Genomic DNA, 23,546 nt, shown 5'->3' on the forward strand with positions numbered 1-23,546 from the left:
GAGGCACCGGCTGGCCCAAGGGAGGGGATGGCTGGTCAGCGAAGTGGGGGGGGGGGGTGCGATGAGCCCCCCCCCCAACTAGACTGATCACCTGGAATGTAAGAGGGCTAAATGCGCCGGTCAAGAGTTCACGCGTGTTCGCGCATTTGAAAGGACTGAAGGCAGACGTGGTAATGCTGCAGGAGACGCACCTTGGAGTAGCTGACCAGATTAGATTAAGGAAAGGTTGGGTCGGACAGGTTTTTCACTCCGGACTGGACTCGACGACGAGGGAGGTCGTGATCCTGATCAACAAGCGAATGGTGTTTGAGGCGGGAAGAATAGTTTTGGATGTGGGAGGTCGGTACATTATGGTCAGTGGGAAATTGGAGGGGGTGCAGGTGGTACCAGTAAATGTGTATGCGCCAAATTGGGACAATGTGGAGTTCATAAAGAGGATGTTGGGGAAGATACCGGACCTGAACTCGTGCAGGTTGGTCATGGGAGGGGACTTCAACAGTTATTGACCCTGGTTTAGACCGGTCAAGCTCACAAATGGGCAGGTTGCCAGCAATGGCAAAGAAACTAAAAAGGTTCATGGAGCAGATGGGTGGAGGAGGGGTCTACTGATGGTGGTGGTGGACACGGGATACTCGGCGATCACAATCTGCACTGGGTTGACCTACAGGTTAGTAAAGACAGTAACCAGCGCCCGCACTGGAGGTTAGACGTGGGACTTTTAGCTGACGGACAGGTGTGTGGGCGGTTGAGGAAATGTATTATGAACTACCTGGAGGTCAATGACACGGGAAATTTCGGCAGCGGTGGTCTGGGAAGCACTGAAGGCGGTGGTTAGAGGGGAACTGATCTCGATACGGGCCCACAGGGAGAAGGTAGACAGGGCAGAGAAGGACCGATTGGTAAAGGAGATACTACAGATCGACAGGAGGTATGCGGAGACCCCAGAGGCAGGGCTGTTAAGGGAATGGCGGAGGCTACAGGCGGAGTTCGGCTTATTAACCACAGGAAGGGCAGTAGAGCAGCTGAGAAAGGCGAGGGGGGTGATTTATGAGCATAGAGAGAAGGCCAGCAGAATGCTTGCACAGCAGCTTAGAAAGAGGGAGGCAGCCAGGGAGATGGGGAAAGTAAAGGATGGAGACGGGAACCTGGTGGGAGACTCGGCAGGAGTGAATAAGGCGTTTAAGGAGTTTTATAGTAGGCTGTATGGGTCGGAACACCCACCTGGGCTGGAAGGGATGAGGCACTTCCTAGGGGGGCTAAATTTCCCAAGGTGGACGGGGAGCTGGTAGAAGGGCTGGGGGCCCCGATCTGGATCGAAGAGATAGCAGAGGGGCTGAAGGCCATGCAGTCGGGTAAAGCCCCAGGGCCGGATGGGTACCCAGTGGAGTTCTATAAAACGTTCTCTGGGATATTGGGGCTGGTGTTGATGAGGATGTTCAATGAGGATGTTCAATGAGGCAAGGGAATGAGGGGTGCTTCCCCCGATGATGTCACAGGCCACGATTCCGCTGATACTGAAGCGGGACAAGGACCTGGAGCTGTGTGGGTCCGACAGGCCGATCTGCCTGCTGAATATGGACGCCAGGTTGCTGGCCAAAATCTGAGATCTCTAGGATTGAGGATTGTGTCCCGGAATTGATTGGGGAGGACCAGACGGGGTTTATTAAGGGAAGGCAGTTGGTGGCCAATGTAAGGAGGTTGTTAAATGTGATCATGATGCCCCCAGAAGGTAGGGAGGTGGAGGCAGTGATCGCAATGGATGCAGACAAGGCTTTTGATGAGTAGAATGGGAATATCTGTGGGAGGTACTGGGACGTTCAGATTTGGGCGGGGCTTTATTGACTGGGTCAGGTTGCTGTATCAGGCTCCTGTGGTGAGCGTACGGATGAATAGGACAACATCGGACTATTTTAGGCTGCATCGGGGTTGAGACAGGGATGCCCCCTCTCCCCACTGTTGTTCGCGTTAGCTATAGAGCTGTTGGTAATTGCACCGAGAGCTTCAAGGGGCTGGTCGGGGGGGGGGGGGGGGGGGGGGGGGGAGCGGAACACAGAGTCTCGCTTTATACAGACGACCTGCTCCTGTATGTATCGGACCCAGCAGAGGGGATGGAAGAAATCATGAGGATTCTGGGGGAATTTGGCTGGTTTTCGGGGTACAAACGAAATATGGGGAAAAGTGAGATGTTTGCGATCCAGGCAAGGGGACAGAAGAGGCGATTGGTGGAACTGCCGTTTAGAGTGGTAGGGGAAGCTTTAGGTATCTAGACATCCAAGTGGTGCGGGAATGGGAACGGCTGCACAAGCTAAATCTGGCCCGATTAGTAGACCAAATGAAGGCCGATTTCCGAAGGTGGGACGCGTTCCGTTGTCACTAGCTGGGAGGGTGCAGACGGTGAAGATGACGGTCCATCCGAGATTACTGTTTGTGTTCCAGTGTCTCCCCATCTTTATTAAGTGGTCCTTTTTTAAACGGGTTAACAAAGTGATCACTGGATTTGTATGGGCTGGCAAGACCCTGCGAGTAAAAAAGGGCATGCTCGAGCAGAGCTGGGGAGAGGGCGGGCTGGCACTGCCAAATTTCAGTGACTACTATTGGGCGGCGAATATAGCAATGATTAGGAAGTGGGTGGTGGGGGGAGGGTCGGCAGGGGAGCGTATGGAGGCGGCTTCATGTAAGGCACCAGCTTTGGGCGTTGATAACGGCGCCTCTGCCGTTCCCGCCGGCACGGTACTCCACCAGCCCTGTGGTGGTGGCGGCTCTGTGGGCAATGGAGGAAGCATGTAGGAGCGGAGGGAGCATCTGTCTAGTCTCCAATTTGTAATAATCAACGGTTTGCCCTGGGAAGGATGGACGGGGGTTTCGGAGATGGCAGAGGGCAGGGATTGAGAAAATGGGGGATGTGTTTACAGGGGGGAGCTTTCCAAGCTTGAGGGAGCTGGAGAAGAAATTTTGATTGACGAGAGGAAATGAATTTAGGTATCTGCACTTCCTACGTCTCAACTTTCCTGCTCCTACCACCTCTTTTTAGCTTTAGTCTATTTGCTCTGTTTAGGTCACCTTTGCTCATGAGTCACCAGGTATCTTTATGATACCACAACGTGGTTCAAGTTCAGGTTATGATTAATAACACAGCACACCGCTTAGTAAGGATTAAAACAACGGTCATTTATTATATACAACAAGCAATATTAATACCCTAATACTACTTTCTATATAACAAACCTATCACTACTGGCCAATACTTAACTTAGGAAGAGCCCACCAGGTCAGGGAAACAAATGGCTTGTCCAATCAAATCTGGCCCGCGGGATTCAAAAGGCTGCTACAGGTCGGTGGCTAGGTGTTTCTACCGGATAGCGATCGTTGGATTCAAACTTACACTTGCCGGTGGCTGGTCTTACGAAGGTCTCGAGCAGGCGAAGATGAGAGAGAGCTCTGAACTTGGACCTTCACATTTATAGGGCCCAGGGGCTTCCCGCCTCCCGGGGCGGCCCTTGACCCTGAGTCCCAAGTGATTGGATTCTGTCCCCAATCTCTGGGGTCGATGTGTCCAATGGTGAGGCGATTCCTCGATCAGGGGGTGGTCGCTCACCTGTCTTTGTTTCGGCCACTGCAGGCGCCGACAGGTCTGGCCCGGTATTCAATTGCTAATATGTTGCAATTGTTCCCGGGGATAGCCGATTTAACTGTGGATGTCTGAATAGATTAGGTGTAAACAGTCCTGAATGAAACTGCGGATACCTGGGTTGATGGGCTGTTGATAGCCCTGAGTATCGATCTGGGCTACGTTCCCAGAGCTGAATATGCAAACCTGTCTGCAGCTGCCTGCTTGTGTCTTCTTGGCTGCTTTTCCCAGCAGTCTTTCGGGTTAGCCATTTTAAACTGGGTTTTGGCCAGATTAATCGGAACGCAGCCATTTAACATGGCTACATTCCCGCCTTGTGATCCTAACGCGAAGCGTGAAGGATCACATATAAATTTTGTCCTCTTCGTTTCCCGACTGGGGGGGCGGGGGGCACCTCCCACATGGCCACTACTCTGACCCAGCTATGCACAAAAATTTACCTAAACAATTCTTGAGGGTGCTATGTCAGGCATGTATCTATAAAAAAAAATAAACTGGGAACCTCTAATTTTACCTAAACACTCTATACTCCTAAACATTGCATTATCCTATCTTACTAAAACAAACAACAACAATCACAACATTTAATATACTCTTTCCTGGCTTGGCAGTCAAGCTCAGGATCATACATTTTTTTTTAATGAAACGTTCCGTATATCTCTTTATTTACAGGAATAATGCACGTGAATACTCTTTATTCTTTATAGGTCGCGGGGGTCTGGGGTCTGGTCATAGCCGAATATCGGGGATCGGATCCAATATACCGGGGTTCGAGCGCGGTACGCTCTCCTTTTCCACTTGCGGAGGCGCATGGTCTGTACTGCACAACTGAGTATAGCCAATGCCAACAGTGCCTCAATGATGTATGATAGGGAGTACCAAGTTATGAGCTTGGCACACCAGGATAATGCAGCATGGATGGTGACTGGGCCCTCGGTACTACGGGGCAGTGAAGCGTTAACGGCAGGGGGGTTTGGAGTAATGGGGTCCGCGTTCCCGCGCCACCAAATGTCCATAATAAACATGTTGAGCACGAAGAAGGGAGTCCTCATGGCTGTCTTCTTTCTTTTCCTTTTTCTGTTTACTGGTTTTCTCCGGACTTGGAGCTTCTGGAGTTCTGTAAGACAAGCGTAGTGTGTGTAAATACTTCGGTTTAATATCTGGTGTGTTAGTGTGTCTGTCCTTCTTGGGGCCAATTAAACCCTTATAATTGGTCACAGCATGTGACTCTCCCCCCATTTTTTTTTTTCAAAACAAATGTTTGGACACGGCACACTTCCCAATGGTGGACCAGTGCTAACTTTATCATCCAAATGCTCTAGGATGTAAATAGCATGTGGCAGCAACCCAAAGGTTGCCTAAATAAAATAAAACGGTTTTTGAATGAAAAGTTCGAATGAGGTGCGTGTGGGCCGCGACGGGTACGATTTGGGTGGAGTCCCCGGGTAGGACGGCTACCAATAGCGTATCTTCCCTACCCGAGCGTTTTTGACCAACGGGGGGTCCCCAGGCAGGGCGGGTCTCACGCCGTTTCTCCACTGCCTGAGCGACCAAAGAACAGACAACAATGTAGTCGTCATGGTGGGGTTACTGTTCTGATTCGACCATCAAATCAGAAGAGGAGCTACGATCGGGTGTCTGAGGCAAGTCCTCAGAGGCTTCGGCAGAATGGGCGTGTGGCCGCGGTGTGTGTCAGTGGGAAAGTTAAAAGAGTTCAGGTGAATGGGTGTGGGGCAGTGAGAAAATTCTCCTGTCGGACGAACGACATTTAACAAACAGACAGACAACATAAAACATTCTGCAGGTTCCATCAGAAAGGACAACACTTTTCATCAAGTGTCTCCTTTAAATCATCTTGTGGACACCTCAGTTCTCGGCCGCTACGGGCTCTGCCTTTTTCTTATCGAGAGCGCCGGTCTGTTGGGCACTCTGTGGTTTTTTAGGGCCATTGCATTCTCTAGCAAAATGTCCCAATTGTCCGCAATTGTAGCACTCTTGCGGTTTGGCTGAGGGGCTGTTCTTTCCCTCGTTTACCCAGGTGGGGTTGTGAAGAGTGGTTCTTACTGCCTGCACGTCTGCGGCGGCTTGGTTTTCCTCGTGTGTTCTAGTGGCTGATTTACCGTGAGCCGCTTGTTCTCAAACGCGGGACAATCTCTTGACCACCCACTTCTCATTATGAGCCTCCTCCGAGGGGTCATAATTGCTACAGGCACTCTGTCCTGCTTCCGTGGCATGGGAGATAAGGGTGCGGGTCCACTTGGCCATATTGTCTGGGGACAAATGGGCACGATCTACGTTGCCGAAAACGGCTTCAAAATGAATCCACAAGCGTCCTGCGAACGCTGTGGGGTGTTCAGACTTTTTCTGACTGCATTTATTCAGACCGTCTACGGGGTCGCCCCGGTTGTACCCGATCGCATCCAGGATCGCGGTATGCATTTCTGCAAGGGTGCCTCCTCCTACATTCTGTGGGTCGGGAAGGGCTGCTGCGACCGATGGGTCTAAGCTGAGGACCGTGAGCTTTACCTGCTCTTTCTCATCCAGGCCGTACATGGTCGCCTGGTGTTTGACGGTGGCAAAGAAATGGTGTGGGTCTGAAGCGGGGAGGAACGGTATGATTTTGGCACACGCGTCCCGTAATTGGGTCACTGTGAGGGGGGTGGAATATAAGACTTCCGCCTCGTCTGCTGTGGCGGTGCGGTGGGTTGTTACAGGGTTCATGGGAGCCTGTATTATCTGTTGTGTGGGGGTTGGGGGTGCTTTCCTCCTTTGGGGTTTTTCCTGCGCACATGCTCCCTGGACATATCGCTGCGCTGTCTCTTGCAATTCTTCCCAATCAGGGCCGTCTTCCTGGTCTAAACTTTCCCCAAAGGTTTCTTGAAATCCCTTTTGGACAGAAAGCAGTGCTTTCAAGTCTGCAACCTGCTTTCGGCACTTTGCATGGTCTAAAGTACTCTGCCTTTGTTCCGTTGTTGTGGCGTGGAGCGCTCTCAAGGCTGCCTTGAGATCACTGCATTGTTTCTGGAGCTTCTCTAACTGGTTTTCTGTTTCTTTCTTTACCAGGACTGCACGCTGCAGGTCCTGATAAGCCTTCTCATATTGTGACTGGAAACTACTCAAGTGCGCCAGACAAGATTGGTGACCCCGTTTGGCGTCAGCCACCTCTTGGTCCTTTGCTGCTAATTTCCCTTTTAACTCCAGGTTCTCTTTCTCTATTTCGCATATATCGGTTTTACTTATCCGATGTATGCCTTCTATTTCCTTGCGGAGCGTCCTGACGACCTCCTCTGTGCCTCGCAATTGTGCCAGACTGGACACAATTGCCATCGGCTTGCGCGCTTTTGCTAAATTCTTTCTGTGAATCTCACTCAGGTTCTCCCACCAAGTATGCCCTATACTTCCAGGACCTGAGTCGTCGTTATTGCAGAATTCCTTCCACACGGGCCATCCTTTGCCCTGCAGAATTTTGCGGATATCCACTTCCAAAACGGGACACTGTCCCGCTCCTACGCTGCTGACTGGTGCGACAGCAAAATCTTCGGGGTTCATGAGGCGCTGCATCGCTTGCATTGCCTGCATGGCTCTCTCTCATCTGCTCGTTACGTTCGAATTTGGAACAGGGGTTAAGGTGGTGTGGTAGATGCGGGTACGGCTTGCGCTAATTTCCGAAATACCAACTGCCGATAGTTTTGACGCAACAAAAAATCTATCAGTTTTGCCTTATAACCCTGTTAGTTACGCATGCATATACACACTTCCGAATTGTGAATTATTAACCAGAACCGCTTGAACACTTTGTGGTTTTTTTTTGTTTGTTTTGTTTCCGATTGGATTCTAATTCAAAATGTTGGGGTTCTCCCGGAGTGGTTTTCCACTTCTAAGTCGGGTCTTTTTAGCTCTATGTTGCTCTTTTTAGCTTTAGTCTATTTGCTCTGTTTAGGTCACCTTTGCTCATGAGTCACCAGGTATCTTTATGATACCACAACGTGGTTCAAGTTCAGGTTATGATTAATAACACAGCACACCGCTTAGTCAGGATTAAAACAACGGTCATTTATTATATACAACAAGCAATATTAATACCCTAATACTACTTTCTATATAACAAACCTATCACTACTGGCCAATACTTAACTTAGGAAGAGCCCACCAGGTCAGGGAAACAAATGGCTTGTCCAATCAAATCTGGCCCGCGGGATTCAAAAGGCTGCTACAGGTCGGTGGCTAGGTGTTTCTACCGGATAGCGATCGCTGGATTCAAACTTACACTTGCCGGTGGCTGGTCTTGCGAAGGTCTCGAGCAGGCGAAGATGAGAGAGAGCTCTGAACTTGGACCTTCACTTTTATAGGGCCCAGGGTTCGCCCGGAGGTGGCAATCGTTCGTCGACTTCTTTGCGGAAAATTAATTGTCAGCAGAAGGGTGGTGGTGGGGGGGGTTAGTTTAGCTCCGAGTAGGGTGTTAATAAAGGTAGGACCTGTAAGGGAGGAAGTTGCACTATGTTTATAGACTCATGTTCATTGTTTTATTTTGTTGTTGTAAAACCAAAAATACCTCAATAAAAGTTTATTAAAAAAAAAAATCTTTTAGGTGGCATTTTATCAAATACCTTCTGAAAGTTCATAATCACATCATCTACTGTGCTATCCTCACCATCCTTCTCTGTTATTTCATTGAAGAATTCAGTGAGATTTGCCTTGAACAAAGTAATTTATTAACCCACGTCCTTCCAAGTTCAGATTTACACCCACAATTCATTTAGCCTGGTTTATTGCAATGACTTATTGTCTCCACCGCAGTCTTCACTATCACTATCCAAGTCCTACCATGCCACGTCAACAACCATGTTCTCCAAAATCCATTTCTCTCCCAGATAATTACCAGTCTCTATCCTGCAGATCTCCCCTCTTCCTATTCTGCAAAGTATGCAATTTTATGATTCTAGGTATGTTCATTGTCAAAATGTATTGGAACGCAGCAGGACGTTCTGGAGCAGCAGGACGTTCTGGAGCAGCAGGACGTTCTGGAGCAGCAGGACGTTCTGGAGCAGCAGGACAATGTTTTACACCATGAAATTTACAGCACGAATCAGGCATTCAATCGCCAGTTTAAGCTTCTTCTATTCCTTTCTCCCTCGTGTACTTATATAGCTTAGCCTTAATTGCATCTGCGCTGTTTCTCCTGAATTAGTTATTCTTTGACAAAGTAAAGTACAATCTCGGCCATCCAGCAAACTAGGAGTCAACATGTGGAGCATACATGCCAGATGGACCGGTTGGGTTGAATAGCCATGTTCGTGCTCTGCATTCTCTGTAATTCAGTCAAAACCAAAAGATTTAGGGCTCAATGAGAGAAACATTGTTTTCTTGTCAATTCTGTGTATGCAGTAAAGTGGCGTGAGTGACAACAACAAAGTGTAAACAGTAAACTGAAGAACGGTAATCTAAATCCACCAATTTCTGTTATCTTCCATTTTATTTTGTTGAGAATCAAGCTTACCAAGTCTTGTTTTGACACCTCACTTTAAGGGTGGGAGAAGGGGACATCCATGAGCATGCACTGAATCCTTTAATTGTCTTCATTGTAAAATTGATTGAATACTTAAAAATGAAATGTGCCACCAACATACCATAACCATTGTTTTGTCTGGTTCTAGATATGTTTTTAAAGTTGTTAAAACAGGTTCCCTAAATATCAGTAATAACCAGTTTTTCAACTTTGTTACAACAGGAATTCACCGGTTAAAGCAGACTCTACCAAAGAGGAAACCTGGCTTAATGGCCAAGTCATATGACCCAATAGCACCAATAGCAGCAGAAATCAGCGATGAGAGCTGGCTACTGTGTTTTGATGAGTTTCAGGTAATTGGAACATTTTTGCTGGACATATTGAGTTAATGTACAAGCTTAATGTACTCAAGAGGGCAGAACTTGTATGTGTGTTTGGGCTAATGCAGATAGTAACTTAGATAGTATTAACTAAGCCCTCCTAAAATTCCACTTGAGACTGAATAATTTTAGTGAACAAACTTGACTTTATAGATTTATAAACTTGTTTGTTATAAGTACTTGTTAAAAGCAAATGTGCAAACCTTCTCATGCTTGTCTTCCAACCCCCGCTGCATTCACACCATGTTTTATTAAAAGTGCAACAAGGTGGTCAAGAGAGCTAGCAGAGGTGTAGAGCATCAGATGTACTGAGATGCATGTCAGCTGTTTCAGTGCACATAAATATGGGCTGGTCGCATAGAATTTACAGTGCAGAAGGAGGCCATTCAGCCCATCGGGTCTGCACCGACCCTCGGAAAGAACATCACATCTCCACCCTATCCCTGTCACCCAACCTAACCTTTAGGATACAAAGGAGCAATTTAGCATGGCCAATCCATCTAACATATTTGGACTGTGGGAGAAACCAGAGCACCCGGAGGAAACACTGGGAGAAGGTGCAAACTCCACACAGACAGTCACCCGGGACTGGAATTGAACCCAGGACCCTGGAGCTGTGAGGCAGCAGTGCTAATCTCTGTGCCTCAGCGCCGCCCATTATGACACCAAAAATGGGAAAGAGCAGCATCAGGAGCGGATAGGAAGGTTCAGCACCAGAGAGCAGGGGTCATTAAAATCACCAGTAGCAAAGCTATCAGGGAACCCTCTGAGAAGCAATGAGTGAGGCGTTTATATCTCACTAAGGATTTGCCTCACCTCCTGGAATCAGATCTGCAACAAGGATAATATCAGCCTCATGCTATCACTGTTGGTTCTTCCATTTAAAAAAAATTAAATCTTCTCCTCTCCAGCCTTCAGTCTTTGCAGGTGAAAAACTATTTTTCCTGCAATGAATCGTGTTTACTTTAAAAAAAATAAAAAAATAAAAATTTTGAGTACCCAATTCATTTTTTCCAATTAAGGGGAAATTTAGCGTGGCCAATCCACTTACTCTGCACACCTTTGGGTTGTGTGGGCGAAACCCACGCAAGCAGGGAGAATATACAAACTCCACACCGACAGTGGCCCAGGGCCGGGATCGAACCTTGGACCTCGGCGGTGTGAGGCAGCAGTGCTATCCACTGCGCCACCGCGTGCTGCCCGAATAGTGTTGACTATAATAAGTATTATTTGACCCCATTGAGTTCTGAGAGAGAAGCATTCCATAGTCTGACTAGGCTAGTGCTCCTGATGCATTGTCGAAAGTTGCATGCTGGACATGTTTAGAACTAAGTCTCTGCTTACTATACCAAGTGCAAGCCTAAACTGAGACCTTCAAATAAAATCTGTCAGAAGGAATTAAAATGCAATTTTATGACCATGAGATTTCATTTTTTGCTATGTATTGTATGTCTTGCTGTACTTTGGAAGCCAGTGCATCATGGTATCGCACGATCCATGTTTTTTGTCAGTTCAATTGCTGAAACAATAAAGTACAGATGCAGTGTTAATCACCTCCTGTGACTACATGTGCACTCACTGACTGATATTGAAAGGTACCAGGACCAAAACATAACAAACTGGTGACGAAGACGGGGGATTTTTGTTGTAAGGCTATTTGAAAAGTGAATAAGGATTTGAAATGCACGGCAGAAAAAGGGCTGGCAAGTGCAGGAACCTGTGGAGTTGGAACAAAAAGAAGCCTGCAGACTTTATAAGTAAAATGCATCAAACAACGAGTTTATTAAAAAAAAAAGAGAACATTTCAGCTGTTGCGAAGATTTGGAAAAGTAAGGCGGCAATCAGAAACCTGTTGCTTTATATTTTTTTTTAAAAAGGGACATTTAAATAAAAGGAAAGAACTGGAGAATCTATTTTTTTTAAATTCATTCATGAGCCAGCATTTATTGCCCTAATTGTTTAGGGGCAGCACGGTAGCATTGTGGATAGCACAAATGCTTCACAGCTCCAGGGTCCCAGGTTCGATTTCGGCTTGGGTCTCTGTCTGTGCGGAGTCTGCACATCCTCCCCGTGTCTGCGTGGGTTTCCTCCGGGTGCTCTGGTTTCCTCCCACAGTCCAAAGATGTGCGGGTTAGGTGGATTGTCCATGCTAAATTGCCCATAGTGTCCAAAATTGCCCTTAGTGTTGGGTGGGGTTACTGGGTTATGGGGATAGGGTGGAGGTGTGGACATTGGGTAGGGTGCTCTTTCCAAGAGCCGGTGCAGACTCGATGGGCCGAATGTCCTCCTTCTGCACTGTAAATTCTATGATAATTGCCCTTGAGGGGGCAGTTAAGAGTCAATGACATTGTTATGGATCTGGAGTCAGATGTAGGCCAGACCAGGTAAGGATGCAGATTTCTTTCCCTAAAGTATATTGGTGAAACAGATGGGTTTTTACAACAATCCACAATGGTTTCCTGGTCATTATTTCCAGATTTTAAAAAAAAATTCAAATTTCACCATCTGCAGTGGCGGGATTTGAACCTGGGTCCCCAGAACATTACTCTGGGTCTTTACCGCCTCCTCTGATAACCCTGCATAGCTAACGGGAAGAATTGCTGCAGTTTTTTTTTTTAAATGCTCAAAAGCTAAAACAAAAATGGCTGGCATTAGCAGTGCTGCAGCTTATGTTAACAAAAAGAAATGGCCTGATGTGAATAGCAGTGAAATCTCCCAAAATACTCCCAAAGTTTCATGGCAAACAGAGCTAAATGTGGAAATCTTAGTTTTAAAACACTCTAAACTGAAAGAAAATGTTTTTAAATACCCTAATTTTAAATAAGAAGAGCAGATTTAAGCCTGAAGGCCAGTGCGGTACGGTACAAAAGCAGAAAATTCTGTACTTTCATTGATACATTTCTTGCAAAATACACCTGCAAAGTTTATTTGTCAAAGATCTGTCCAGCAACAAGACCTGAAAAAAAAGAGGGAAGCCAACTGTATCCTAGCAACTACAGCCTCTGTGGAGAAAAATAGATTACTACACTTGATCTTGAGAGGTAAAAAAAATTAAAGTGGCAACCACAAGAAGAAGCAAACGGCTGTGGGCAGGAAAATTAGAAGAGGCCCAAAGTAGAGGGTACCTCTCAAAAAAGATTCAGAGGCATCAATGACTACGAAGACCTAAAAAGAGGAGGCAGCACAAGACCCCAGCAGGAGAGCACCAAATGAAGGGCAAGGAGGGAATTGCAGAATGGGAAGCAAGTGAACACTTCGCTAGAGACTGACCTGGCCAATAGGAAGCTAAAGGAAAGACCAAAGTTCTGTATGCAGGCAGAAAAAAAGAGTCGGAAGTGAGATTGGAGAATGTAAATCTTGACACTGAAGTGTAAAGCACCAGAAGACAGAAAAGCCCAGCATTCTAGTTTGACTGCTGAATCAATAAGTACGGATGCAATGTTAATCACTTCCTGTGGTCACATTTGCACTGGTTGATCTTGAAAGGTACCAGGACCAAAAACTTTAATTTTAAAAATTTTAGCTTAAAATGTTTTAAACTTCTCTGGCGCATGAGATATTTTAGCAACTTTGGCAATAAATGGATAAATTAATATTTCTTTTAAAATTAATTTTTAGTGATTTTGGTACATAAATCACGATCGCAAAATTTTACATGCTCAGATATTGATTTGCCGTCATGAATATTTACAAATATTTTTTCCATTGTGTTGACAAAAAACATTCTTCAAAATTGTGACAGAAATTTAGGGTCGTTATTGTATACCCTTTGTACCATTTTAATATGAGTGCAAGCAAAAGTATCTGGTATCAATTTTTAAGCTCTTTCAAAACTTCAATTCTGAGCATTTTTATCTGGAACATTGATTTCCACGTCTCCAATAAAACCGATCTTTCACTTTCAAGCTAGTGCTAATTAATGAAAACACATGTTCATGTTTAGAATGTATTACAAAGAGCTCCACCAATCAAGGATGACTGAGTGTAAAGCACTTACTTATGTAAATGCTGTATTGGTTTTTTCTCCTCTTTTGCTTAAGTGAGTCATAATGGAAAGCAACTGTAGGTCATAAAAATCTTTTCTCTTAAATGTTAATGAAATTTCTCTCTTCCTATTAGCTGACTTCCATTGACAGTAATTTGTATCCTTCCTTTTCTGCTTGCTTGTAATGAATACCGTGTTGCAGTTGAGAAAATGCTTCTGCTGCTGTCTTCTGCTTGCTTAGACTGTACAATTACTTCTCTCTTCTCAAGCTGTTGAAGTAATGTTATAAGATCAAAGGCACCCATGTACAGTATGGCTCCTGGTCTATCAATTACGTGTATTCTAAAACTGTTCAGTTGATGATAAACTATCAGAACCCACAAACCTAAATGCTGCCAAAATAGTTCAATTATGTATTACATTTAAAATGTAACCTTTGTTGCAGTAAAAGCATGAATCATCAATGAACCATCCTGTATACAGTATTGATAATATTCTGTCACAAGATGGCAAGATAATTATAGATGAGGAAGGGCATTCACTCCATTTTAACACACCCACTGAGAAAAGCATGACTGTTTCAACCCCAAACTCTCATTGCTGCATTAAATCATTCTAGGGTTTCCCACAGCTCTATCTGACTGTCCATTCTAAATGTTAATCACTCCGGGTGAACAATTCCCTGATATGAATCCTTAGTTTATTATTTATTATTTTCTTTTTTTTATTAAATATTTTATTGAAAATGTTTGGTCAACCAACACAGTACATTGTGCATCCTTTACACAATATTATAACAACACAAATAACAATGACCTATTTTATAAACAAAAAATGAATCAATAATAAATAACAAAAATGAAAACTAGCCCTAATTGGCAACTGCCTTGTCACAAGTAACACTCTCCAAAAATATAATTTAACAGTCCAATATATAATTATCTGTAGCAACGACCTATACATACTATACAGTATATATTAACAACCCTGAGAGTCCTTCTGGTTCCTCCCCCCCCCCCCCCCCCCCCCCCCCCCGATCCTGGGCTGCTGCTGCTGCCTTCTTTTTCCATTCCGTCTATCTTTCTGCGAGGTATTCGACGAACGGTTGCCACCGCCTGGTGAACCCTTGAGCCGACCCCCTTAGGACGAACTTAATCCGCTCTAGCTTTATAAACCCCGCCATGTCATTTATCCAGGTCTCCACCCCCGGGGGCTTGGCTTCTTTCCACATTAGCAATATCCTGCGCCGGGCTACTAGGGACGCAAAGGCCAAAACATCGGCCTCTCTCGCCTCCTGCACTCCCGGCTCTTGTGCAACCCCAAATATAGCCAACCCCCAGCTTGGTTCGACCCGGACTCCTACTACTTTTGAAAGCACCTTTGTCACCCCCATCCAAAACCCCTGTAGTGCCGGGCATGACCAAAACATATGGGTATGATTCGCTGGGCTTCTCGAGCACCTCGCACACCTATCCTCCACCCCAAAAAATTTACTGAGCCGTGCTCCAGTCATATGCGCCCTGTGTAATACCTTAAACTGAATCAGGCTTAGCCTGGCACACGAGGACGACGAGTTTACCCTGCTTAGGGCATCTGCCCACAGCCCCTCCTCGATCTCCTCCCCCAGCTCTTCTTCCATTTCCCTTTTAGTTCATCTACCATAGTCTCCCCTTCGTCCCTCATTTCCCTATATATATCTGACACCTTACCATCCCCCACCCATGTCTTTGAGATCACTCTGTCCTGCACCTCTTGTGTCGGGAGCTGCGGGAATTCCTTCACCTGTTGCCTCGCAAAAGCCCTCAGTTGCATATACCTGAATGCATTCCCTTGGGGCAACCCATATTTCTCGGTCAGCGCTCCCAGACTCGCGAACTTCCCAACCACAAACAGATCTTTCAGTTGCGTTATTCCTGCTCTTTGCCACATTCCATATCCCCCATCCATTCCCCCCGGGGCAAACCTATGATTGTTTCTTATCGGGGACCCCCCCAAGGCTCCAGTCTTTCCCCTATGCCGTCTCCACTGTCCCCAAATCTTCAGTGTAGCCACCACCACCGGGCTTGTGGTGTAGTTCCTCGGTGAGAACGGCAATGGGGCTGTCACCATAGCCTGTAGGCTAGTCCCCCTACAGGACGCCCTCTCTAATCTCTTCCACACCGCTCCCTCCTCCTCTCCCATCCACTTACTCACCATTGAAATATTAGCGGCCCAATAATACTCACTTAGGCTCGGTAGTGCCAGCCCCCCCCTATCCCTGCTACGCTGTAAGAATCCCTTCTTCACTCTCGGGGTCTTCCCGGCCCACACAAAACCCATGATGCTTTTTTCAATCCTTTTAAAAAAAGCCTTCGTGATCACCACCGGGAGGCACTGAAACACAAAGAGGAATCTCGGGAGGACCACCATCTTAACCGCCTGCACCCTCCCTGCCAGTGACAGGGATACCATATCCCATCTCTTGAAATCCTCCTCCATCTGTTCCACCAACCGCGTTAAATTTAACCTATGCAATGTGCCCCAATTCTTAGCTATCTGGATCCCCAGATAACGAAAGTCCCTTGTTATCTTCCTCAGCGGTAGGTCCTCTATTTCTCTACTCTGTTCCCCTGGATGCACCACAAACAACTCACTTTTCCCCATGTTCAATTTATACCCTGAAAAATCCCCAAACTCCCCAAGTATCCGCATTATTTCTGGCATCCCCTCCGCCGGGTCTGCCACGTATAGTAGCAAATCGTCCGCATACAAAGATACCCGGTGTTCTTCTCCTCCCCTAAGTACTCCCCTCCACTTCTTGGAACCCCTCAACGCTATCGCCAGGGGCTCAATCGCCAGTGCAAACAATAATGGGGACAGAGGGCATCCCTGCCTTGTCTCTCTATGGAGCCGAAAATATGCAGATCCCCGTCCATTCGTGACCACGCTCGCCACTGGGGCCCTATACAACAGCTGCACCCATCTAACATACCCCTCTTCAAAGCCAAATCTCCTCAACACCTCCCACAAATAATCCCACTCCACTCTATCAAATGCTTTCTCGGCTTCCATCGCCACTACTATCTCCGTTTCTCCCTCTGGTGGGGCCATCATCATTACCCCTAACAACCTCCGTATATTCGTGTTCAGCTGTCTCCCCTTCACAAACCCAGTTTGGTCCTCGTGGACCATCTCCGGGACACATTCCTCTATTCTCATTGCCATTACCTTGGCCAGGATCTTGGCATCTACATTTAGGAGGGTAATAGGTCTATAGGACCCGCATTGTAGCGGGTCCTTTTCCTTCTTTAAGAGAAGCGATATCGTTGCTTCAGACATAGTCGGGGGCAGTTGTCCCCTTTCCTTTGCCTCATTAAAGGTCCTCGTCAGTACCGGGGCGAGCAAGTCCACATATTTTCTATAGAATTCGACTGGGAATCCATCCGGTCCCGGAGCCTTTCCCGCCTGCATGCTCCTAGTTCCTTTCACCACTTCTTCTACCTCGATCTGTGCTCCCAGTCCCACCCTTTCCTGCTCTTCCACCTTGGGAAATTCCAGCCGATCCAAGAAGCCCATCATTCTCTCCCTCCCATCCGAGGGTTGAGCTTCATATAATTTTTTATAAAATGTCTTGAACACTCCATTCACTCTCTCCGCTCCCCACTCCATCTCTCCTTCCTCATCCCTCACTCCCCCTATTTCCCTCGCTGCTCCCCTTTTCCTCAATTGGTGTGCCAGCAACCTGCTCGCCTTCTCCCCATATTCGTACTGTACACCCTGTGCCTTACTCCATTGTGCCTCTGCAGTGCCCGTAGTCAGCAAGTCAAATTCTACATGTAGCCTTTGCCTTTCCCTGTACAGTCCCTCCTCCGGTGCTTCCGCATATTGTCTGTCCACCCTCAAAAGTTCTTGCAGCAACCGCTCCCGTTCCTTACTCTCCTGCTTCCCTTTATGTGCCCTTATTGATATCAGCTCCCCTCTAACCACCGCCTTCAACGCCTCCCAGACCACTCCCACCTGGACCTCCCCATTATCATTGAGTTCCAAGTACTTTTCAATGCACCCCCTCACCCTTAGACACACCCCCTCATCTGCCATTAGTCCCATGTCCATTCTCCAGAGTGGGCGCCCTCCTGTTTCCTCCCCTATCTCCAAGTCCACCCAGTGTGGAGCGTGATCCGAAATGGCTATAGCCGTATACTCCGTTCCCCTCACCTTCGGGATCAATGCCCTACCCAGCACAAAAAAGTCTATTCGCGAGTAGACTTTATGGACATAGGAGAAAAACGAGAACTCCTTACTCCTAGGTCTGCTAAATCTCCAAGGGTCTACACCTCCCATCTGCTCCATAAAATCTTTAAGTACCTTGGCTGCTGCCGGCCTCCTTCCAGTCCTGGACTTCGACCTATCCAGCCCTGGTTCCAACACCGTATTAAAATCTCCCCCCATTATCAGCTTTCCCATCTCTAGGTCCGGAATGCGTCCTAGCATCCGCCTCATAAAATTGGCATCATCCCAGTTCGGGGCATATACGTTTACCAAAACCACCGTCTCCCCCTGTAGTTTGCCACTCACCATCACGTATCTGCCCCCGTTATCCGCCACTATAGTCTTTGCCTCGAACATTACCCGCTTCCCCACTAATATAGCCACCCCCCTGTTTTTCGCATCTAGCCCCGAATGGAACGCCTGCCCCACCCATCCTTTGCGTAGCCTAACCTGGTCTATCAGTTTCAGGTGCGTTTCCTGTAACATGACCACATCTGCCTTAAGTTTCTTAAGGTGTGCGAGTACCCGTGCCCTCTTTATCGGCCCGTTCAGCCCTCTCACGTTCCACGTGATCAGCCGAGTTGGGGGGCTTCCTACCCCACCCCCCCCCTTGTCGATTAGCCATCACCTTTTTCCAGCTCCTCACCCGGTTCCCACGCAGCTGTATCTCCCCCAGGCGGTGCCCCCCCGCCCGTCCTCCCCCATACCAGCTCCCCCCTCTCCCCAGCAGCAGCAACCCAGTAATTCCCCCCTCCAACCCCCCCGCTAGATCCCCCGCTAGCGTAATTACTCCCCCCATGTTGCTCCCAGAAGTCAGCAAACTCTGGCCGACCTCGGCTTCCCCCCGTGACCTCGGCTCGCACCATGCGACGCCCCCTCCTTCCTGCTTCTCTATTCCCGCCATGATTATCATAGCGCGGGAACCAAGCCCGTGCTTCTCCCTTGGCCTCGCCCCCAATGGCCAACGCCCCATCTCCTCCACCTCCCCTCCTCCCCCCATCACCACCTGTGGGAGAGAGAAAAGTTACCACATCGCAGGATTAGTACATAAAACTCCTCTTTTCCCCCCTTTTTAACCCCCCTCTTTGCCCCCCACATTCGCCCCACCACTTTGTTCAAACGTTCTTTTTAATAACCCACTCATTCCAGTTTTTCTTCCACAAATAAAAGTCCACGCTTCATCCACCGTCTCAAAGTAGTGGTGCCTCCCTCGATATGTGACCCACAGTCTTGCCGGTTGCAGCATTCCAAATTTTATCTTTTTATGAAGCACCGCCTTGGCCCGATTAAAGCTCGCCCTCCTTCTCGCCACCTCCGCACTCCAGTCTTGATAAACGCGGATCACCGCGTTCTCCCATTTACTGCTCCGAGTTTTCTTCGCCCATCTAAGGACCATTTCTCTATCCTTAAAACGGAGGAATCTCACCACTATGGCTCTGGGAATTTCTCCTGCTCTCGGTCCTCGCGCCATCACTCGGTATGCTCCCTCCACCTCCAATGGACCCCCCGGGGCCTCCGCTCCCATTAACGAGTGCAGCATCGTCCTCACATATGCCCCGACGTCCGCTCCCTCCACACCTTCAGGAAGACCAAGAATCCTCAGGTTGTTCCTCCTTGCGTTGTTTTCCAGTGCCTCCAACCTTTTCACACATCGTTTCTGATGTGCCTCCTGCGTCTCCGTCTTCACCACCAGGCCCTGTATGTCGTCCTCATTCTCGGCTGCCTTTGCCTTCACGACCCGAAGCTCCCGCTCCTGGGTCTTTTGTTCCTCCTTTAGCCCTTCGATCGCCTGTAGTATCGGGGCCAACAGCTCTTTCTTCATTTCCTTTTTGATCTCTTCCACACAGCATTTCAAGAACTCTTGTTGTTCAGGGCCCCATGTTAAACTGCCACCTTCCGACGCCATCTTGGTTTTTGCTTGCCTTCCTTGCTGCTGTTCTAAAGGATCCACTGCAATCCGGCCACTTTCTCCTCCTTTTTCCATCCGTATCCAGGGGGGATTCCCTTCTGGTTTACCACACAGTGTTTTTAGCCGTCAAAATTGCCGTTGGGGCTCCTATCAAGAGCCCAAAAGTCCGTTTCACCGGGAGCTGCCGAAACATGCGACTCAGCTGGTCATCGCCGCACCCGGAAGTCTTATTTATTATTTTCAACCTATAATCTCCTTTACACTTGCGATTTAATCTATAGTAGTTTCTAGATTTACCCGTTTAACTACCTTGTACAGATCATAACGTCGGTTCTCAGATTCCCCTTTTCCAGACTGAAGTATTCAGGTTTCTCCAGTCCTCAAAACTTAAGACTCCTGACTATAGGGATCAGCCCTCTCGCTCCTCTGCATTGCCTCCAATGGTTGAATGTTGTCTTTATTTCTCAACGACTAGATCTAGACATAGGATCAAGATGTGTCTGATCAGAGCGCTGTGCAATTTGGTCACAACTTCTTCTGACTTAAATTCTACTGTTCTGGTCATGGCGTTGAATTTTCTAATGGTTTTTATGATTGCTGCCCTGTATTTGGCTGGACGTTTTTAGCATCAAGTCTACTAAGACTCCTGAGTTTCTTTCAGAATATAAGTTGGGAGAGCGGGAATTGGTTATATGGCCCCTCGAGTCTGCTGTGCTTTCAGTGAGATTACACCTGATCTTCTACCTGGAATCCATGTCATTGCCATCTTTACTATTTCCGCACCCCATTTGTAGAGTATCTTTTCTGACCAAACTGCAGTAATTCTGTACACATTTTGTAATTTCTGAACTTGGTCCTTTGATTCCACTCACATGCCTAGTGTGATATGTGTAAAAGTGACCTCTTTTTGCATTGACTTTCTGAATTCAAGGCATTGATGTAGATTTGCTTACGTGCAACAAACATTAGCTTTATTCTCTCGTCTGCTATCGCTTCAAGTTTATCCAGTGAGTGTTGTTCAGTATAACAAATGGACAGATGTACAAATTTTAAGCAGCATCCAACCAAGCGACATATGTGTGGCACTCAGAAATCCAGGTGAAAATGCAGAGGCAGTGTGAAGCATATTTGGTGTTAATCCTGTCCACATGCATGGTGCTGTACTTGGGTAGGTTAAATATCATTTTCCAGAGTTTGGCCCATTCTCCTAGTACACCTAAATTTGTTTTCAGAAATTTGATCTTGCACAAATCTTTATCCCAGCTGCAAATTTACCCCAACACTTTTTATATTTGGATCATTTATGAAAATAGTAATCAAAGAAAACACCGATCTCTTAAGAGGATTACAAGTAACCAGCCTTCTGGCAGATCCATATCCATAAACTTTCTGCTAATTTCAGAAGATTCTATCTTGTAGCATAGAGTATTTTCAGGTACCATACCAAAGCTTTTGTCAAAGTAACAATCTCTATTAAGATACTTCATTCACTATTAAGTTATATCAGAATAAATTCGAGCAAATTTCAAAGTTGCAACTTTCTTTTCCAGAAAGATGTGTTGAATGACTCCTTTAGCCAGATGCTCATGAAATGAAACTTTGGGATCTCTTCCAGAAGCTTGCTGATAACAGATGTCAGCTAAATGGATAATGGGCCTATAACTGCAGGGGTCTGACTTGTCTTATGTTTTGGAAATTACATCAGCATCTTTCCAATCTAAGAGAACTACCCCAGACTCTAACGAGCTGTTCAAGATATTGGCAAGGGGCCTTACAAAACACACATCTCATCTCTTTTCAGTTACCTACAAATGAATGTAATCTAGACCAGAAGCCTAATTTATTTTAAGGTTCTTTATTTCCTATGAACATACATACGAACATACAAATTAAGAGTAGGAATAGGCCACTCAGCCTCTCGAGCCTGCCTTGCCATTCAATATCATGGCTGATCTGATTGTAACTTCAACCCCACATTCCTGCCTACCCTTATAACCTTTCACCTCTTTGTTTATCAGCAATCTATCCAGCTCTGCCTTAAAAATATTCAAAGATTCCGCTTCCACTGCCTTTTGAGGAGAGTTCCAGAGACACCTGACCCTTTGAAAGAAAAGATTTCTCCTCATCTCACTCACAGATGAGTGACCCCTTATTTTTAAACAGTGACCACTGATTCTAGATTCTTCGGCAAGAGGAAATATCCACTCTACATCCACCTTGTCAGTGCTCCTCCAGGATCTTGAATGGTTTTGATCAAGTCGTCTCTTACTCTTCTAAACTCTAGTGGATATAATCCTAACCTCTCCAACTTTTCAAAGTACAAAGAAAATTACAGCACAGGAACAGGCCTTTCGGCCCTCCAAGCCTGCACCGACCATGCTGCCTGTCTGAACTAAAACTCCCTAACCTTCCGTGGTCCATATCCCTCGATTCCCATCCTATTCATGTATTTGTCAAGAGGCCCCTAAAAATTCACTATCGTATCTGCTTCCACTTCCTCCCCCGGCAGCGAGTTCCAGGCTTTCACCACCTTCTGTGTAAAAAAAAAACAAAAACAAACTTGCCTCGTACATCTCCTTTAAACCTTGCTCCTCGCACCTTAAACCTATGCCCCCTAGTAATTGACTCTTCCACCCTGGGAAAAAGCTTCTGAATATCCACTCTGTCTGTGCCCCTCATAATCTTGTAGACTTCTATCAGGTCACCCTCAACCTCCGCCGTTCCAGTTTCTCCAACCTCTCTTCATAGCTAATGCCCTCCACACCAGGCAACATCCTGGTAAATCTTTTCTGTACCCTCTCCAAAGCCTCCATAAGACCACCTCATAAAACAACTCGCGCAACAACCCTAGGGCGACAGTACTTAGCACTGCAGCTTCATAGCGCCAGGGACAGTGGTTCAATTCTGGCCTTGGGTGACTGTGTGGAGTCTGCATATTCTTGTGTCTGTGTGGGTTTCATCTGCGTGCTCCGGTTTCCACACACAATTCAAAGATCTGCAGATTAGGTGGATTTGCCATGATCAGTGCGCAGGGGTTATGGGGATGGCGTGGGTGGAGTGCTCTTTCAGAGGGTCAGTGTAGACTAAATGGGCTGAATTTCCTCTTTCTGGGATTCTATTCTATTCTATTCCTGGTATTAGCCTAGTAAACTTTCTCTGAACTGTTTCTAATACATTTACGTCTTTCCTTAAATAAGGAGACCAGTTCTGTACACACTGCTCCACATGTGGTCTCACCAATACCCTGTACAACTGAAGCACAACCATCCTAATTTTCTAATCAATGCTCCTCAGAATAAATGATAGCATTCTATTAGCTTTCCTAATTACTTACTGTACCTGTATATCAGCCTTTTCTGCCTCATGCTCTAAGACACCCAGATCCCTCTGCACCTCAGAGCTCTGCAATCTCTCACCATTTGGATACTAAGCTTTTCGATTCTTCCTGCCAAAACGGACAATTTCATATTTTCCCACATTATGCTTCATTTGTCAGATTTTTGCCCACTCACTTAATTTATCCAAGTCCCCTTGTAGGCTCCTTGCATCCTCATCACAATTCACTTTCCTACCTATCTTTGTGTTGTCATGAAATTTAGCAACCATACCTTCAGTCCCTTCATCCAAGTCATATTTATGTAAATTGTAAAAAGTTGAGGCCTAGTACTGATCCCTCTGGCACACCACTTGTCACATCCTGCCAAACTGAAAAAGACCCATTTTATGTCAACTCCTGTTAGCTAGCCAAACCTCAATCCATGTTATCTTCTACATCATGAGCTTTTATTTACACAATAACCTTTGATGTGACACCTTATCAAATGCCTTCTGAAAAATACAGTACATCCACCGGTTCCCCTTTATCCACAGCACATGTGACTCCTTCAAAA

General features: G+C 46.6%; 1 protein-coding gene across 3 annotated transcripts in view; it reads left to right on the top strand.

The window, feature by feature from the left end:
• Positions 1-23,546, top strand: part of afg1lb (AFG1 like ATPase b) — a 267,168-nt gene that overhangs the window by 86,589 nt on the left and 157,033 nt on the right. For all 3 annotated transcript variants that reach the window (XM_072499963.1, XM_072499964.1, XM_072499965.1), the window contains one exon: positions 9,357-9,487. In XM_072499963.1, coding sequence (XP_072356064.1) covers positions 9,357-9,487 — 131 coding nt within the window. The remainder of the gene's footprint in view (positions 1-9,356; positions 9,488-23,546) is intronic.

The sequence above is a fragment of the Scyliorhinus torazame genome, chromosome 4, assembly GCF_047496885.1.
Source record: "Scyliorhinus torazame isolate Kashiwa2021f chromosome 4, sScyTor2.1, whole genome shotgun sequence".
Taxonomy (NCBI): Eukaryota; Metazoa; Chordata; class Chondrichthyes; order Carcharhiniformes; family Scyliorhinidae; genus Scyliorhinus; species Scyliorhinus torazame.